The sequence below is a fragment of the Squalius cephalus genome (genome assembly GCF_949319135.1).
Source record: "Squalius cephalus genome assembly, chromosome: 6".
NCBI lineage: Eukaryota > Metazoa > Chordata > Actinopteri > Cypriniformes > Leuciscidae > Squalius > Squalius cephalus.
Genome location: NC_137127.1, coordinates 3,174,571 through 3,194,705, shown reverse-complemented (window position 1 = coordinate 3,194,705; position 20,135 = coordinate 3,174,571). Strand labels below are relative to the sequence as shown.

At 36.0% G+C, this 20,135-nt stretch overlaps 1 protein-coding gene across 1 annotated transcript in view; it reads left to right on the top strand.

Moving 5' to 3' along the window:
• Positions 1-20,135, top strand: part of LOC307160070 (uncharacterized protein) — a 719,517-nt gene that overhangs the window by 684,970 nt on the left and 14,412 nt on the right. The window contains exons 88-95 of the mRNA XM_079873884.1: positions 8,119-8,292; positions 10,590-10,763; positions 10,864-11,034; positions 11,511-11,684; positions 11,831-12,004; positions 14,678-14,848; positions 16,182-16,355; positions 17,294-17,464. Of these exons, the coding sequence (XP_079730010.1) occupies positions 8,119-8,292; positions 10,590-10,763; positions 10,864-11,034; positions 11,511-11,684; positions 11,831-12,004; positions 14,678-14,848; positions 16,182-16,355; positions 17,294-17,464 (1,383 nt within the window). The remainder of the gene's footprint in view (positions 1-8,118; positions 8,293-10,589; positions 10,764-10,863; positions 11,035-11,510; positions 11,685-11,830; positions 12,005-14,677; positions 14,849-16,181; positions 16,356-17,293; positions 17,465-20,135) is intronic.

The following is a 20,135-nucleotide window of genomic DNA, read 5'->3' as shown; positions in this document are numbered from 1 at the left end:
CTGGTGATGTTTTGGGTTGCGGCCATTCACCTTTCCTGTTGTATGGCAGTTCTTGGATGGAGGACTCTGTTCTGCTCAGCAGTGGTGATGCTGAGGGAGGTCTCTCCCTTCTTGGCTCTGGTTTCTGTTGGAAAATGTGCTGGAGTTCATCTCTGACCGCGTAGAGCTCGTCGTTGGCGTCATCTCGCTGTTGGGTCAGATGGTCAATGTCAGCACTGCACCTTTCCAGGTGGTCTTTCAGAGCATTAATTTCAGAGTTCTTGTCTTTAATGTCAGCTTTGGATTTCTCTAGCTGATGTTCAGCAGCCTGGAGTTGGTTTACCAGGTGCATCTGGACAGTCTTTAATTCTTGTTTGTCACGTTCAGTGACTGCAAGGGCTTCTTGGAGCTTGTCAACTTGCTTCTTCGTTTCTTGCTCCACTTTGTCAGGCACTTGAGCTTTCGCTTTGAGCTGGTCTGTGCAGCGTTGAGTGTGCATCAGCTCTCTCAGGAACTCAGCAGTCTGACGCTTGAAGTCGTCCTGGACTTTCACTTCCAGCTTGTCCATGCGGCTTTGAGCACGTGTCAGCTCCTCCTGAAGGTGGGTGATGTGCTTGTCGCTTAGTGTCAGCTGGGCTGTGAAGGCATTGCTTAGGGAACAGATGATCTTGGTTAGTTCCACGTGGTTGTGGTTCTGATTCTGGCTTGAATCATGTGTCAGGAGTCTTCTCAGAATTATGATTATTATTAAAAATAATAACAGTTCAATTGTCTTTGGTGTGAGGCAGTCTGTGATGCCTCTGAGCCAGGCGTCCACGTCAGTGGGGTTCGTCGTCCACGGCATGTTGGCACGCTGGGGTGAAGAGACTGACACAGATCTGTGTGGGGTGTAAGCCTGTATGGTTGAACAGCTAAGTGTCGTTTCAGTGACTGTACAACAATAGTGAAGTGTTGTAATGTCTAAGTGTTGGTCTCAGTGTAGACAGGTAGGTTAGTGATGTGGAAACTTTGTCACTCAACTAAGTGAGGGAAAGAGAGAAAAAGGTTAAAACAAATCTCAATTGAAATTTTTTTTTTTCAATGGGAGAAATATTTTTTTTATAAATATTTTCTATCAATGAAAAGCTGGTTTAAACTCGTGCTGTGAGGACTATGTCACTCACTGAGTAAGGGAAAAAGAGAGAGAGGTTAAAACTAATTTCAATAAAACAAGAAAGAAAATTCTTAAGTGGGAGAAATATTATTTTTCTCGTAAATGCTTTCTATAGGTGAGAATCTGTTTCCAGAAAGGTAAACAATATTATTGTTTATGTTTACAAGGAAAAATAATACAATAATAATGCTGATACCTTTTTCCGAGTTTTACAGGATTGACACCACACACCGTCAGTTGGACCGCTTACAGCTGGGATGCTATGAAGGCGACGGTTGCTCAACACTTGTCTCTGTTAACTGATCTTGGATAAGATGTTAAATTGTAAATTGTGTTTACAAAGACAGAGAGAGTATGGAGAACAAGAGAGGGTTTGATTACAAATCAAATACCTAAAATTGTTTTCTTTGGAAAAATTATCTTTCTCTTTCTTTAGACTCGATTGATGGTTCTTCCAGATTTGTTTCCCACAAATGTGAAGGATGGGAACGCAGGACAAAACAGGAAGGATGTAGGAAGGAAAGGAGGGAAGGAGATTGGATCCACAAATGGCTCTGGAGCCTTTGTCAACCTACGAGTATAGAATTGATAGTTTCCAACAACTAAACATTCACAAATAAAACTTTGTAAGAGAGGTTTATCTCTGATTTATTTGAAACTTGTAGTGAGATGCCAATGTCTCCTATTGAGGCTCAGGTGTTTCACTCCCAAGCTAGGAATCAAAAGAGAAATTTAGAAATTATGAAAATTATGAAATTAGATTTATTAAAAATAAATCTAGAAATCGTTAGAAATTACCTGTTTAGAAAAATAAAACTTCAATCTTGATTTAATATTTCCCTTTTTTAAATCAAATTAGAATTTGGCAATTAATAATCATAAACCAGTATTTTCTTTTCAAGTAAAATGCAGGTAAATGAAATTAATAATTGTGAACCGAAATTTCCTTTTCACAGAAAAATATGGGTAAAGTATGACACAGGTAAAATAGGAAAGAAGAAAAACCCAACAGGTGTAACAGTCGGTGTTTAAATGGTTAAATCACTTTAACGTTGTTCAAACAGACACGGTAGCCTATTTAACCACTGATGTTAATACTAATGACATACGTAGATAATGCTTAAGGCTTTAGCATATAGGTTAGGCCTCAATTGTAAACAACTACTTAGCTTAGCTTTAGCTTAGCCACAAATGGGTTTTGTTTCAGTTTGTTTACACTGTGGCGTTGGTCAGAGTTCACCCGGAAGCGTTGGTTAAGACTTCCGTGTCACGATTGTAACTATGGCGACAAAACAAACGATAGTGGGCAAACAGTGAATTGCAGTTTGTAAACAGTAATGCATGTTACATGAAATGTCGGCGCATTTCAACAATGTTCAAAGAAATATGCACGTACAGTTGATAATATTATGTGAAATGACGGCGCATTTCAAACTGTACAAATGGGACACCACTCGTAGCTGTTTTTACGACGTGGGGCTTCACTCAGTTTGTTAGGAGTGAGATTAACTTTAAAGGGCAGTTTTGTGCTGTAACAGATGGAACAATTATAGCGATCTCTGTGGATCGTCTCTGTGCAATTTTATCTGAGCACACGAAGACAACAGGGTTTTTAACTGTTGGTTGAGTTTCAACGTCAAGCTTTACTTGAATACAACTTTAAATAATTCCTATTCAACTACACTCGGACATACGCAGTGTTTACACGAGAATTAATTGAACCGACACAGATAAGCTTATCGTTTATCACGGGAATTGCCGTGGGACACGCACGGACAACCTGAGAAATAAAGACTAATCTGTGAGGAGAATATTCGTCCCAGTGGAACACGCACTGAGTGACGATCAGATAAATAAGGACTAACGTTCACGTTAGACGAGGGACACGCTCGTCCGTCCTTTACATGGTTATTTTAATTACTGCAGTTTTAATTTCATTCAGCTCTCTGACTGATACAAACACGCATAAGTTACAGCTTTGAAAGACGCTGGAACACGCAGACGTCAGTAAACTATAATCAAAGTATTTCAGAGATTGAGGGACACGCTCAATCCTTACCTTATCATTGTGTGAAATTTTATATCTTGGGTTATTTTACTGCAGTTTAAAATAAAATAACACGGGAAGGGAGGCAGACTAGGCTAGAGTAACAGCTCAAGCAGCAGACATCCATTCAAACAGAGCGCGCGGCGCGCGCTGCATACGTCATACACACAGACTCTCAGAGGTTCGGATCTCTCATCCGCATGAAAATGAAAATATAAATTACTTCGTATATGCTTACAATTTAGGTTAAACTTCCCGCATTCTCTCCACCATTAATAATGTAGCGTTTATACGCCCACGTATAAATATAATTAATTATTATTCATAACGAATTATGATCAATAATTAATAATTAAATTATTTTCAAAATTTACTGTAACAGAATCAATAATATGATCATTTATCAGTTCATCCAATGAACAGAAGGCATAAACAATTATTAACTCTAGGAAATATAATATCTTCCTGGCCAAGAAAGAATAACCCCCTAACAGTAAATTAAGAAATAGGGTAAAAGCATAGGTAACTTTTGATCGAAGTTCAAGACAATAAATCTGATAAGCACATACACAAGTAATCTCTTTTCAAATACAAACAATACTTTATTGATTATATACTAACACATACAGCTAATCTCTAACACAAACACACACACACACACACACACACACACACACATACGAGTTGCAGAAAGGAAGAGAGTGAGGAAAGAGTGGGTTTAAGAGTGAAAGGATGAAATCTCACGATTCCATATGCACTTAGACATGACCTGGAACGAACCATCAATCATTAATTTAACCCTTCTATCGTTTCTTAGACAGGTTATTAAATTTATGTAAATACACCAGTGCAGCTTTTAGTCTGGAGGTACTTGCTTGTCTTTGCGTTCCTTTTTGGGAATTCCCTTCGTTGCGTAACAGAGGGTTTCCCCGGGTTCGTTCGTCGGCTGTGGTCTCCTTGTGCCTGGGTCTGCGGCGTTCCAGTCACGTGTTGTGCTGGCGGATGAATTGAAAGTCTTTGTCTGAAGCTGGCTTTGCAGAAGATAACGTGGTCGGAATCTTGTCGCAAAACTTAACTTAGAACCGAGACTCACAACGGAAAATAAAGGAAAACTTAGAAAAGGAAAGAAGATTTAGACTAGAGTAGTAAGATGGCTTGAATAAAGCTGTTGAACCCGTTCTTCTGATCTTAATTTGGGTTCCTCGGTCTGCGCGTTTGTTACATGGTTATTGGTCTGCCGGAACTTAGAGAGCGAGAGCTTCGAGAGCAGCGAGAGAGAGAACTTAGAGAGAATTTTGTTTTTGGGTCTAAGGTTTTAAACTAAAAGTTTGTCCAACCTCCAGGATGAGTTCTGACCAATTAGACACTGCCTTTGTTTGCAAAGTCATAAATCATGGGATCTCTGGGATCTCCTTACTAGCAGAGAGAACAGAGGCTACAGTTTAGACATGATTTCTAATTAAAAGAAGATCAAAACATATTACACCGATATCATTCAAGCCATCTTGCTAGTTGTGTTCGTAAGATAGCATTGATATGAAACAGTACACACTTTCATTCATTCACTCCTTCTAATAGTTAATATAATAACTATTACCTGAATTAAATGGGATCAAAACATATTATCTTATTAAAATATGCATATAAGTGGTGGAAACAACCCAGGATTAGGTAGTTGCATGATTGTTTGATCATGAGTCCATTGAAAATTGTTCTTGAATGATTTTATGTATAGTTATTGATAAGAATCAGTTCTCTGGTGAAAAGACAGAACTCTGTTTGTTCAGAGGTCTTAAGGAGGAGGTGTTCAGGAATGTTGTCGGGGGTTTCTGAACCAATCTGTCTTTTAACAACCCCACACATTGACAAGCTTTTCCGTTAGTTTGGTCATTAGAAGGGTCTTTTGCAGACTCTCTGGCACCAGGATGGGTGACTTATGGCTCTGGTCTTGGTGATTTGACTCTGGAATGTGCGGACACTGTCTTTATCTTAACCAGTCCGTAGTAGGCCACAAAGCTAGCCATTGACCAGTTATGTGTTAGTGCTGGGGGCTAGTTTTAAACAGCCCGACTGGTTGGCGCCTGGCCCCGATGACAAGATGGATGAGGATCATGAGACGTTCTGAACAAGTCTTCCCCCCCCCCCCTCATTCATCGAGAAGCAGAGAATTTGAATTAATATTCAAAAAGAAGATGAGTCGGTGGTTGGTTCCTTCTCATTGTTGTTACAATACATATCGGGGTCAACGCAAGTGTTATGATTGATGTAATGTTTCATGCTTTCTCAATTTTCACTTTCTCCAAAGGTACTTGTTCTATACTGGTTAATTGGTTAATTTTTTGTAACGGCTGATTACAAGTTTGGTAAGTTCAAATTAATTTCTTTAAATGTTCGAGGCATTCGTGATGCTGTTAAAAGAAAAGCTATATTTCTTTTTGGAAGACATACAGAAGCTCAAATACTTTTTTTTTCAAGAGACTCATTCTTGTGACTCTGATTTGAATTTTTGGAAAACCCAATTGGGAGATTATGCAATTTTTAGTCATGGATCCAATCACTCAGCAGGTGTCGCAATTTTCTTTAACAAATTCAAAGGCAATGTTTTGGAGTCTATTCGTTCAGATAATGGAAGATGGATTATACTGACTGTTAAACTAGACAATTCCACTTTAATAATTTGCAATGTCTATGGATTTAATACTCGAGTACACAATTTAGAAATGTTTAAGAAGATTTGTGATACAATAACAGGTTTAAAGAAGAAGTATAAGGATGGATATGTAATTATTGGTGGTGATTTCAACGATGCTCCAGACAATTCTGTTGACCGCTTTCCACCCAAACATAGTTCACGAATTTCAGATTTATTTGATTTTATAACTGACATATTACAAGTTTCTAATGTGTGGAGATATTTGAATCCAAATTGCTGTAACTATACTTGGAATAATAGCACTTTTTCTTTAAAATCAAGAATAGATTACTGGTTGATTTCTTATGACTTAATCAACTATGTTTCAGAAACAAAAATTACGTGTGCCCCTCTATCAGATCACAAATTGATATCAATCTTTTTTGATGGGTGTAAGAGTAGTATTATTCGTGGATACTGGAAATTTAACAACAGTCTACTTTCTGACAATTGTTTTGTGGAACAAGTTAAATTGATAGCAAATATTTTTGAAAATAATCATTTAAATTTTGTCCAAAAGTGGGAGTTATTTAAGTTTAAAGTCAGGGTAATTGCTATGAGAAGAGGTAAAGAATTAAAGAAAAATAAACTTAGGAAGATTACAGAGATAACAGAGCAACTTAATACTTTAATTAAACAAAATACTCTATCCGAAGATGACAAATCTAAATTATATCTTCTTAATTTAGAAATAGATAATCTATATATAGAATTAGCTAAAGGTGCTTATGTGAGATCAAGAGCCAAATGGTTTGAGGAAGGGGAAAGAAATACTAGTTATTTCTTTTCTCTTGAAAAAAGAAATTATACAAGAAACTCTATTTCATCTTTGACTATAAATGAAAGAATCTCTAATAATCCTTCAGATATAGCAAGAGTTTATTTTTTGAGAAATGGTTGGATCACGGGTTAATGTATTTAAGCGATTTATCTGATTCATCTTTAAAAATTCACTCTTATGATTCTTTTTTATCCAAATTCAATTTTCCTATAAAATTTTAAGAATTTTCTGTAGTAATTAAAGCTATTCCCTCTGGGCTTATTAATTTAATGTGCAGCCACTTGACTTATTATAAAGTTGAAAATAAAGATTACGATCTCCTTATAAATGGTAAATATATTTTTGATAAAAAAGTATTTAACGATCAAAAGAGAGTTACTCCAAGAGGGACATTTTCCTGGAATTCCATTTTAAGAGATGTTAATTGGAGAAAAGCATGGCTGCTCCCTTACACATTTTGTATTTCTAACAAAGTAAGAGAAATTCACCTGAAGATCTTACACAAAATATATCCAACTAATATGTGGCTTTCTAATTTTATGGATATTGGGAAAGAATGTTCCTTTTGTAACAACTGTGAGGAGTCTTTAAATCATCTGTTTGTTGATTGCCAGAGTGTAAAGTCATTTTGGAAAGATTGTTTTTTTTTTACTTTTTCAGTTAAAATTAATCTAAAGATAACACTGAATGTGAAAGAAATTATTTGCTACTTTGAGAATGATGATAAAAATATTCACAATTTTGTAAATATTATCATCCTGAATGGCAAATTTTTCATTCATAAATGTAGATTGTCAAAATCTCCTCCTTTTATACAAGGTTTTCTCTAACGAACTCACTCTGTTAATGAAGTCTCTTAAAATTGTAAAAAATTGAAAAGCTATGTCTATTGTAAGATATTATGAATCTGTATTTGTCTCTTTTTATTTTATTTTACTTATTATTTTTCTTTTTATTTAATCATCTTTGGAGTTTGTTACTCATGCCTGTTTTTTCTGTAATGTTATTTACATGTTCTAAATAAAAGAAATAAAAAATAAAGTCTATAGTGTTTCATCGCCATCTAGTGGCCTGGGAGCAGAATACAGCGAGAAAATTAAGTGTGTATTTTCATTTATCTACATTTCTGCGTGATAATGTACTTTTTTGTGTGTGTAAATGTCCATTTAATTGAAATGACCATTTTTGTACATTGCTATGTTTCTATGAAATTGAAATATTCAAATTAGGCAGATGTTATATTAAGACATCTTTTGCTTATCTATGGGGTCAGATTTTTGCTAATATTGAAATAAAAATATTGGTAAATTTTCACACCAAATTTTCAAATTTGGCAATGCTTTTTATAATAATTATTATAAATATATATTTTTTTATGATTTAAATAGTCATCTCATTAGTATAAACATGTGTTTTGCTTATGTAGTGTAGATCATTAAGTGCTTAACAGCTTCTTTCATACACAGACTTTCAGACTGCAGTATCAGTGAAGAAGGTTATAAAGCTCTGGCTTCAGCTCTGAGATCAAACCCTTCACACCTGATAGAGCTGGATCTCAGAGGAAATGATCCTGGACAATCAGGAGTGAAGGAGCTCAGTGATTTACTAAAGGATGAACGCTGTACATTAAAGACCATCAGGTGATATACGACACAATTATCATAACTATGATTTTAACCAGATATTACACAACACTATACATTAATATTACACTGGACTAGAGGTGCAAAATATATCAGTGGCCGAGATATTATTGGCTGATCACTGGGACAATAGAATTTCCCCTATTATTTCCATTAATAAGTAGTTTTGTTATATTTGTGTTCAGCATATCATTTCTGATAATGATTCAGTGTATTTGTGTGGCAGTGTTGTGTGTGTTTGGACAAATTATCATATCACATTATCATTTTCTGTTAGTATTAGTTTTGGGCATGTTTTAGTTTTGATCAGCTACTGTAATTATCAGACATGGGGACTTGTGACTTGGTGACTTGGACTCGAGTCGCTATTTTTATGACTTGTGACTTGACTTGACAAAAAATAAAATACTTGAGACTTGACTCGGACTTGGAAGTTCAAGACTCGGGACTTGACTTGACTTGAGACACGATGACTTGAATGACTTGAGTGTTAATCACATAATTTTTTCAGTTTGAATATAAAATATATAAATTATTTAAAAAAAATAAAGTTGATTACCCAGCTGGAGCGCAGGCTGAGAATAGCGTTGTCATGACTGGATCACTACACTATCATCAGTCGCGCCCTCTCGTACCTTGCACACCACGCCCACTTAGATCAGATATCACATCAACATGTCAGCCGGAGGGGTACTGAGGGTCATCGCTTTCGGCATCGAGAATTATTCACAAGATGGCAAAAGACGAACAGCGCTTTGCAAGACATGCACCATTAACATCGCGGCCAACTCTCACGCATTCACTGTGAGACACACGCGACACTGACTTTTCACACGCTCTCATTCATTTTCTCACGCACAGAAAAATCGTGACACAAGAGCAGGTTACGATATAAAAAAATCTCAGCTCTCAGATTCTGTCATTTTTATTACGAAATTCAAACAATAAATACCGTTTTGGCGCTTGTAAATGTGACGCAGATCCCTAGCGCGGCACGTGAACCGATCATCTCTAGCTAGTAAATAAACACGAATGAACAATGTTGAAAGATACAGTACAGCTGAACTTACCTAAATGTATATTCCGAATCCTCATACATAATATCGACCAATCAATCAAACAAATGGGTCAATAAAACAGCTGGAGAACAATTATGTCACATAACATTTACCTCAGGAAAGCCATTTGATGACCATATAGGCTTTAGCACGTTAGTTGGCTATAAAAAGTATTTTGCTAAATATGTGTACTATATTACATATTTATTATATTTTTACTTATCATTAAATAAAGTTGTTATTATTAAAAAAAACGCATTATATCTCTCTGTATGTTTACAGCATTAGGTGAGTTGTTTTTTTCTTGAAAAAAATTAGTGCCTATCTTGTGTAGCCTACCTAATATTTATCCAAATGAGTCAATATTAAGTCAGATCACAATAATTGAATTGAATTGAAATAATAAAAAAGCGTAGCTTACCAGAAATTGTACCATGTAAACATTGTAACATGTTGTCACTAAACCGAATACAATTCAGTTTAGTTACTAAAATGTTTTGACAATCACAATACACTTATTGTAAACACAGTTTATGTACAACATTAAACTTTGTTACATTTTAAACACTGTTGGCCGAAGTGAAAAATAAATAATTTTATGAAGTTACAATTTTGCTTGATTTGATGTATTTTACTGAACATGAGTATTTACAATGCAAATCCAAATTATTGTAATTTATTGACAGTAACTGATATCTTGTCTTTTCACTTTATTAAGATCAGATTCTGCAGGTAAAATTACAATAATAAGGTGACTTGACTTGGACTTGACTTGACCTACTACAGGACTTGACTTGACTTGACTTGACATAGCCTGTGACTTGACTTGACTTGACTTGCCCAAGAAAAAAATACTTGGGACTTACTTGAGACTTGAAGGTTAAGACTTGAGACTTACTTGAGACTTGCATATGTATGACTTGGTCCCATCTCTGGTAATTATAGATATTCTGTTTATGTGTAAAGAAGTAATAAGTGAAAACAATGAAAATACATTTCTGTATTTTCTCTTACTGGTGTTTGCTTATACATGAAAATGGCATATTGTTTGTTTGCGTTCTGTATGTTTATGTATATTTTATGGTTATTACATCCTGTAAATTTCATTTTGGTTTAATTCATTGATACAAATGCTTGTAGTAAATCATTCTACTCTGTTTAGTGACTCATTCAGGATGAAGCTGCAAAAGGCATCAAATAGGAATATTATCTGATTTGTAATTCTACTTCCTGTAGGTTTTTGAAAAGTGCTGCTGCACAGGAAGCGTGTGAGTGTCTCACTAAAGTTCTGGGTAAAAGTCCATTATTACTGACAGAACTGGATCTGAGTGAAGATAAATTAGGAGATCTGGATGGAGAGAAGCTCTCTGCTCTTTTGATGGACTCTCATAGCAAAGTGGAGAAAATCAAGTGAGTCAACATAATTTATACACTAACTTCTCTGAGATCTGTTGATCTGATGTGTGTTAAATATGTACTGAATAATAAATGATGGCTTTTCTGTGTTTAGGCTGAATAATTGTGATCTGACAGAGAAAAGCTGTTCAGTTCTAGCTACTGTTCTCTCCTCTAAAACCATCCTGAAAGAGCTGAACCTGAACAACAGCCGTCTGCTGGACTCTGGAGTCAAAGAGATCTGTGAGGGACTGAAGAATCCTGTGTGTGAGCTGAAGATACTCAAGTGAGTACATTTCACCATCAGCTACACTCAACACCACAACACTTGCTTATCAGTTATATATATTTGAGTCCACTCGCCTTCAGAAGTGAGGATAATCTAAGAATAGTTTTTTAATTTTGTTTTGTAGTAATAAAATAGGAACAAATAAATAGCAAACGGTGGCACAATACAATAGAATGAAAAGACAAATTAAACAAACACAGCTTTATGTTTTTCAGGTGCTAATGCTTACAACTAAAGTTACAAAAGTTATTGAGTCAAGAGCAGTGAGGGGTTTTTCTCTTTGTCTTTTGTTCTTTGATTAAAATGATAGCAGCAGGTTTATTAGGCTGCTGTCACTTAAGACTGAATACTAATCCAATATACTGTTACACAACATGCCTTTTTTCTCAACTATTTACAGTTCAAAACTGACTGTATTTACAGTAGTGTTCATTTTAGTTCTAGTGTTCATTCTAAGTTTTCATGTTTTCTAGACTCTCAGACTGCAGTATCACAGAAGAAGGTTGTGAGGCTCTGGCTTCAGCTCTGAGATCAAACCCTTCACACCTGATAGAGCTGGATCTCACAGGAAATGACCCTGGACAATCAGGAGTGGAACACCTCATTAATGTACAAAAGAATAGTTGCCATTCACTGAAAACACTGAGGTGAGTGTTTTCTACAAATTAAGATTTTATCTGAAAGTGAATTAAACCATCAAACTATATTTCTGCACTTACTTGCATCAATATTCTTTTACCACATCTGTGCCGTGTACAGTTGTGAAATATCAATGTACTGTCTTTGTTTCTAGGATATTACAAAGTCCTGCTGCAGATGAAGCCTGTCAGTATGTGAGAGACATTTTGGGTAAAAATCCATTACTCCAGAGTGAGCTGAATCTGAGTGAACGTAAACTAGGAGACACACGAGTGAATCAGATCGCTGCTCTACTGCAGGATAAACTCTGTGAAATCCACACTCTGATGTGAGTATTGTGTTCACTTGTTATTGTACATTTAAAGTGTCTTAAACATCAGGTGACCAAAACACTGTAATGCAGGGGTGTCAAACATACAGCCGTGGACTGAATACGGCCTACAGGTTTGTCTAATCCGGCCAGCGGGATGATTTGAGCAATGATAAAAATAGAGATGCACTGCTCCACTGACCATAGATCTAAACTTTTTTTTATTTTTTTTATTTTGTTCAATCTCTATTGCGGACCTGCAGAAAACAGCTTGTGTAAAATATCCACAATTTGTATACGTTAACACAGGCAGACGCTGAATACAGACGGATAGAAATTGTAGTTTGTGTGGTTAATAGTAATGTAATTGTCAGCACACTAAGGTTTAAAAAAAAAAGTAATTCTGCCCTTCTGGCCCTTAACCTAAAATTAGTTTGAAACCCTTCTTTAAAGGTGCTGTATGTAACTTTTCTACCAAAGCGAATCCTTTTTTTATTGTCTGTGTGTGAAGGGGTTGTAATCTCACATTAAAATGATCCACTTTGCGGGTTTTGCTATTACCTCTGAAAGCAAGTATTCTTATTTTTATGTGAAGGTCCCGGGTCGGATTTACCGCCAGTGACGTCACCTGCGTGCGCGCTCCCGAGCCTCTCGCCTCGTCTAGCCTACTGACTTTGCACTCAACAGCGACGACACTGCAACTTATGACATGGACTTATGACTTATGCAACTTATGACATGCCTGATAACACTAAGAAACGTCCTGCGCCCAGCAAAACACAGACTCCAACACAAACTCCACATATTGATAAAAAATAAAAAAAAAAGTTCTGCTGAAGCTCGTCAGGCCAGACGTGAATCGGATAAACTTCGGGTAAAAAACATGGATCAACATCGGCAGGGCATTTGAATCATGGAGAAACCTTATTTACAAACCTAGAATGTACATTTCCTGAAGAAAATGTGAAGTGGTGCTTGCAGTGGCAAAATTCGGCACGGTTAATAGGGTTCCATACTTATCATGGTACGAGCATGGAGCATTAGTTCAACATCAAGCTGATAAAAGTAGTCTATTATTGTAACGTTGCAGTGGGAGTTTACCTGAGTTTCCAGCATGTTGTGGGATGCTTTGTGTGTTGCGTCTCAGTCTGGCCGGTACCCACAGTGCTCGCTCATAAATTCGAGCACGCGCTTGTAAACTTATTGGTTGCAATCTGAAACATCACCGCTAGAGGCTGCTGAAAACTACATACAGCTCCTTTAAGGGCTTTTGCACCTGCGTAGTTATGGGGAATAAAGAATAAATGAAGAGTTCAGGTGCAAAAGCCTCTAAGTGTCATCTGAAATTTTCTTCTAGAATGATCATTTTTATTCAAGCATATATATTTAAGTTCAGTAATTTCACTTAAATGACAATTAATAGGTAATTTTCATTGCCATTTAAGTGAAATTACTGAATTTAAATATACAAGCTTGATAAAAATGATCATTCTAGAAGAAATTTTCAGATGGCACTTAGAGGCTTTTGCACCTGAACTCTTAAAATATCCCCCTGGGGTAATTTTCCTGTTTGCATGCACCAGTTGGAACTCAGTGATATAAGCTTGCCGTAAGTATATGTAAACTGTGTTTACACATCTTTTAAAAATATTCAGTATCTGCGTTTCTCATGTATTCAGCCAGTCAGCGTACACTTACGTCACTATAGTACCTAAAGTGCTGGTTTAGACTCTACTCTGAAGTAGGAGCTAATTTAGTTCCCCTTTAAAGGGGTTCCTATAAGTAAAATCATTCCTAGTTCCTGCAATGCAAACACACCAAAAAGCAAGTACTTCTGCCAATCCACCTTTTCCCTGAATTGTAACTTTCTTAAATCTTTTTCTAGTCAAATTAGCGTACTTTCCAAGATGATAATGTAACATTAAACCCTATTAAATTAGTTTTAAAAAAAAGCACATGGCTCCATGGCGCCATCATTTTACAGTGTCGCAATGACCGTCTTTTGTCAGCACCTCAACGTCAAAGTTTAATGAGTGTGTAAATGACACCAAGCTGCCGAAGTTAGCTTCATTGAAAACGAAAACGGCGTGTATTTCTGAGCCCCAAAAAGTGACAATTTAAACATGCTGTAAAAAATTATCTGTGGGGTATTTTGAGCTAAAACTTCACATACACACTCTGGGGACATCAGAGACTTATTTTACATCTTTTGAAAAGGGGCATAATAGGTGCCCTTTAAGATGTTTTGTGAATCCGGCCCCAGATCTCTCTTATTGAAAATGTATGGCTCATCATGAAAAGGAGATTCAGAGAACAACAACCATGGACTGTTTAGTAGCTGAAGTCTTTTATCAAGCGAGATTAGGCAAAAATTCCACTTGCAAAACTGTAATTCCCAAACAGTTAAAAAGTTTATTTAAAGAAAAGATGATGTTACACAGTGGTAAACATGCCTCAGTCCCAACTCTTTTAGCGTGTGATGCAGCCGTCACATTTTTTATTTATTTCAAAACACAATTAAGTTGGTCAGTAAAACATTGGAAATCTTTTCTGTGTACTTAAAGGTCAGTTAAATAAAGGTTAAAGAAAAGTAACAAATCACAGACAGTTGATTTTATTGCATTTTACAAAATGTACCAACGTCTCTGGACATGTGTTTGTAAATTCTCCCTCTTCTGTTCATCATTTTAGGCTTCGTAAGTGTGGTCTAACAGAGAAAAGCTGTTCAGCTCTCGCTACAGTCCTGAGATCAAACTCCAGTCTGAAAGAGCTTGACATCAGCAACAATAATCTGCAGGATTCAGGAGTGAAGAAACTCCAGAACGGATTAGAAAATACAAACTGTTCGCTGGAGAAACTCAGGTGAGTTCAATGAACTATTGTTTGATTGCACTTAAACTGAATGTTTTTTTTTTTATTTTTTTGTTTTTTTTATAGTACAATGCATGTTTTAACAGCAGTGTTGGGGAAGCTACTCTGAATCTGTAGTTTGACAAGCTACAAGCTGCTCAAAAGTTAAAGTAAAGTTACATTCAAGCTTGTAGCAACTCTACAAGTTTCTATAAAAAAGTAGCTAGCTACATTGAACCTTCTTTTTTTACAATGACATTGTTACAAATAACTGAATATTTGTTAATGAATAAAGTTATAAGTAAAATATTTGGGGGGTTTAAAACAACATGTTGTAATGCAATTATGGTTTCAATGAGTAGGGTGAATTCAGGTTGACTGGGACTATTTTTCCCAGTCATTTCAATGGCAAAAAGTGTCCCAATCGTTTGATCTCAAACTTACTGTCAAAGTGCAAAATGTTACAAATGTAACATCAATACAAGAACAAAATGTATGCAAACTCAAACTGGATACACAGGAGTAATCAAAAATGCAGGTTAAACTCACAGCACATGCGATAGGCTATTTACTGAAAAGAGCCGCTCAGAGACGCAAATCATGAGCTGCTCGCGCTTTGCTTGAAATCCCCCCGCAACCATCCTTTGCCAAGTAATAAGCGCACTACTATATTGCAATTTTATTTCAGTTCGATTAGTGATCTTTTAGGTTCATTACAAAACTAACAGGACAGATTAATCTATGGTGGTTCATTATTGTGATTAAAATAGAAATACACATTTGATATAGAGTGCAATAAAGCAGGATAAGTAGTACATTAAAAAAGCTATTATTCACCTTCCATATGCGCTTTAAGTCTTTAATGTAGACTGCATTTTAATCTTTGGTTTGCAAAAATTACAGTCGATTCACATGAAATATCCATTCCTGTTCATCTTTTTTATAATCATCAGACAATCTCTTGTTTGACTGTAAAGTCACAAAATGTATGATGTAACAACAGATGGTGGTAATGAACAAATGTAGTTTATCTAGTAAGAAGAAGACGCTGCGTTGCTTCAATGCATTACAGGCTCATGATTCATCAGAATGCAAAATGGAGTGTAGTTTTCAGTCGCGCTGCACGGCTACGAAAAAATATCTAGCAACTGGAAAAGCAACAATGTTTTAAAAGTAGCTGAGCTACTGTCCAGATACTAAAAAATGTAGTTATGTTGGTGGTATCATGACTTGTACTGTAGCTAGCTATTCCTCAACACTGTTTAACAGTACAAAATATGTTTAAATATATTAATCATAAAATAACAATAACTTGATGAATTTTATAAATTCCCTTTTTCTGTAGACTTTCAGACTGCAGTATCACAGAAGAAGGTTATAAAGCTCTGGCTTCAGCTCTGAGATCAAACCCTTCACACCTGATAGAGCTGGATCTCACAGGAAATGATCCTGGACAATCAGGAGTGAAGGAGCTCGATGATTTACTACAGGATCAGAAGTGTCAACTCAAGACACTGAGGTGAGACGTGATGAAATAACACAAAATAAATATGCATGCTAAATATTCATACAAAATATTCTTTCAGTAATACAATAAGCTCCACAAGTTTTGTAGTGGGGGTTTACTGAGTTTTACTGAGTTTTGTTTAGACACAATTGCAACCCTCTACGCACACTTTTGGCAATAGAATCGCCATTGTAGTACATTTTCACCAGACTGATATACTGTATGTATATATATACATATATAGGCAATATATATATATATATGATTCCATCAAATCTGCTTGTCTTTGTAAAATGTCTTTAAATATCTGAACATACACTCTTAACATCAGTCAATCAAGCATTATATAATGATAATCAAGCACTATTTAATGATAGAACTTTAATAATTAGAACTAAAACTTGGTAACCATGTATGCATATTTGTCATTTTAACTGAAATTAGGGCTGGTGGTGCTTATGTGGACAATCCTTATGCTGGCTGCGCATCCATTGAGCTGAATTGAAATAGTACAGACGGAGAGCGAAACTCTGAAGCGCTCAGATATATTTTCAATTGCTGAACACTCTGACTATTCCAAACTCATACTTTGCCTCTAACACACACACTGGCGAGTAAAACCTAAGAGTTGATTAGCCAATGGCTCGTGATAGACATTATTTAGTGCCCAGAGTGGAAATTTAGTCGCAGATGTGAGTGATTTACTCCCATTGTAGAGGGCTGAATTGTACTGATGGTATTCAGTAGTATGGTATTAAATGTTTCTGAAACTGTAGTTTAATGCCATCAAGCCCAGGTTCACTGCATCACTGTATCTCTCTACAGCAGTTCTGTGAGTCTCCAGATGTTCACAAACATGCAGTTTCACAAGCCAGTTTTCTCTGCGCTGATGTTTCTCACATATTGCTTAAAGCCATAAAGACATTTAAATTTCATCTTCCCTTCTGCAGGATTTTGAGTCCTACTGCAGAGGAAGCCTGTACATATTTGACAGAACTTGTGGGTAAAAACCCGTTACTCCTGAGAGAGCTGAACCTGAGTGGACACAAACTAGAAGACACACGAGTGAATCAGATCGCCTCTCTACTGCAGGATAAACACTGTAAACTCAACACACTGATGTAAGTATATTGTTTTAGTGACATAAAATGTTACATTACATTTAATATTATTTTTACAGTAGTGGATAATACCATTTCCTCATTTGTTTGAGTCAGAGCAGTTTTTCTCTTAGCAGACAATAATGTTATATATTAAAATTAAGTAAACAATTAAAAACATACACATTTAGATAAAAATTACTTTCACAGATTGTATATAATTTAAAGTACACATACTGTATATGCTTTAATTCCAAAAGCTTATATATCATATTTTATATCTACAGAGTTTTTACTTTAAAGTATGTTGATGTGTGCAAAAATGTGGTTGTGGATAGAGACCTGCAATCCCGTGGGATCTCATCCATAAAATATCTAAAAACAAAGAAATTATTATTCATCTATTGCACAAAAGCAACAAAACACCTAAAATAAAATAAAAATGTAAGAAAGGCAAGAAAATGCAGAGGTTTTTTTTTTTTTTACAGCATTGAGCAATGTAGCCTATCACTAGCCGCGTTTCCATTAAAGATTCGCGCAAAACTTTTCAGATTTTTTTTTTTCTAAATATCGATAAAAAACTATTGCGAAATGACGCCGTTTCCATTATATTAACCGGTGTTATGCGGCTAAAACGTGATTTTTTCCTCTTGCGATAAGTCATTCCAAAAATCATGGCAACGGACCTTGGTAAGTTTATATATATCACAGCCACGCACCGCACTAGACATTATTATTATTAATGGAAGGAAACGTAGGTATGTTATCCAAGCATTAATGGCAAGGAAAGACCCTTATACTGTGTCTGTGAGCGGCACATATGAGGAGTTTCTGGGTGTTTCTCACTCATTTCTGCTTCGAGGTCTTGATTGTGGCATTTCTTTGAGGTTTAGAATCCAGTAATTCTGTCATTCTTCTGTCTTTTGTGAATTTAATAAAGAACTCCGTCTCGTACTCTGTCCAAACACACCGCGCCTTCTGAGTCAGGTGACTGTAAATGCGCAAAAACTGTTTCCATTGCAGGTTTGCGAAATATTTCTTTTTCCAATTGCCTGAACAACCTCCTCATGCGAGCGGAAAAACTTTTTTGCGATAAATGGGAGTTTTTTCGAAATTGACGTGTTTCCATTGAGCGTATTTTCAATTCGCAATTTAAATTTGCGCAATTTGAAGGGTAATGGAAATCTCTTCATGCCCTATGGGACATAAGGCTTCAGTGAGCACTCTCCATTGTATTGCATTGCATTTGGAGATTGCAGGAACAATACACTCCTACAATACATTCGTATTGTGCCAACCCATCAGAAAATCCAGAGAGGACCCGTAGAGAATGAGTCTTCCAGGTTCGGCATGACTGAACAGCTCTGTGGGCTTGAGGTTTTCATTTCCCAGATCCTGTGTCACTGGATCTACTGCATTATAGCTCTTATTTTATTCGCAACACTTAAGTTTAATATTGTTAATGCATTCGATATCATGCACTTTTACAGTATTTATTAGGTTGAAGTATAAATACAAATTAATATAATATTGTGCACTCCTTAATCCATGCTGTCTTTAATTCCTGGAATGATTTCAGTGCGAGTACCAGTAAATGATAACCGGATATTCAGTATTACACTCAACCTTATTGTTAGGGTTACTGTTAACACCTTATTGGTGATGTAACTTTTTAATCAGGTTGTGAAATGACTCATAGTAAAGGACATTTTATAAAACACGCCCAGACAGACAACACTGAAATATCACTTGTAGAAGATATATAGAATCTGTTTTATGTCTCATTTGGTTTAGGGCTGTATGCTTACTGTTTGTAAGTCAGATGTGGAATAGTGCTGGATAAGATCAGATTTTGACATTAAGTATCAGACTAAACGGCAACCGTAAACTGAAATGATGAATACAGGTGCACCCACATTACTACAGCCTCAGGGTAACTGTGGGAGAGTGTGTAGAACAATCAAACTATTGAGATCACAAGACTGAATAGTTGCAGCACGGTGCTGGTAAATCTCCTGTGGTGAGAGAAATATCACTGGCAATGATCCAACTACTACAGATATTGTTCAAAATATAGGCATGTCCAAGCAACAGAGCTGTAGACCACAAGAGACTTGTTTGATGTTAATGCGCTGATGCACCTGACATACTGACGCACATTTAGCTGGATAAAGTTCCCATGAGTGATGAAGACTAAACAATTACTGTTTAATGTTATTTTTTTAGCATTATATTTCATTATAATCTTATAATGTATTTTGTGTGCTGATGAGAGATCTAGGATGAGCTATATTTTGCTTAGAGGTGTGTGTGCAATGCAACGTTCATGCCATCATTTCGCAATAGTTTTTTATCGATATTTAGAAAACATCGCTAAAGTTTTGCGCAAATCTTTAATGGAAACGCGGCCTGTTAATTTCTTTTACTCAGTGACCAATCAGATGTATTTAACCCATTTGTGCCGGGTTAGAATCCACTCACTGCTCAAAACGCAGTAGTTTTTTTGTTCAGTGCTGGATTTTGTTCACACTCTCATGAGTCCTCTCAATATCACAAACACATTGTAGACATTATAAAATATTTTCTGTGCAGTCAACTTTACTGGTTATAACTAGTTTTGTGAGATGTCAGCTTTTTAGTGATTATAAAGGAAGTGCTTTTTGCATGCATTCTGCCATGCCAAACCATGCAC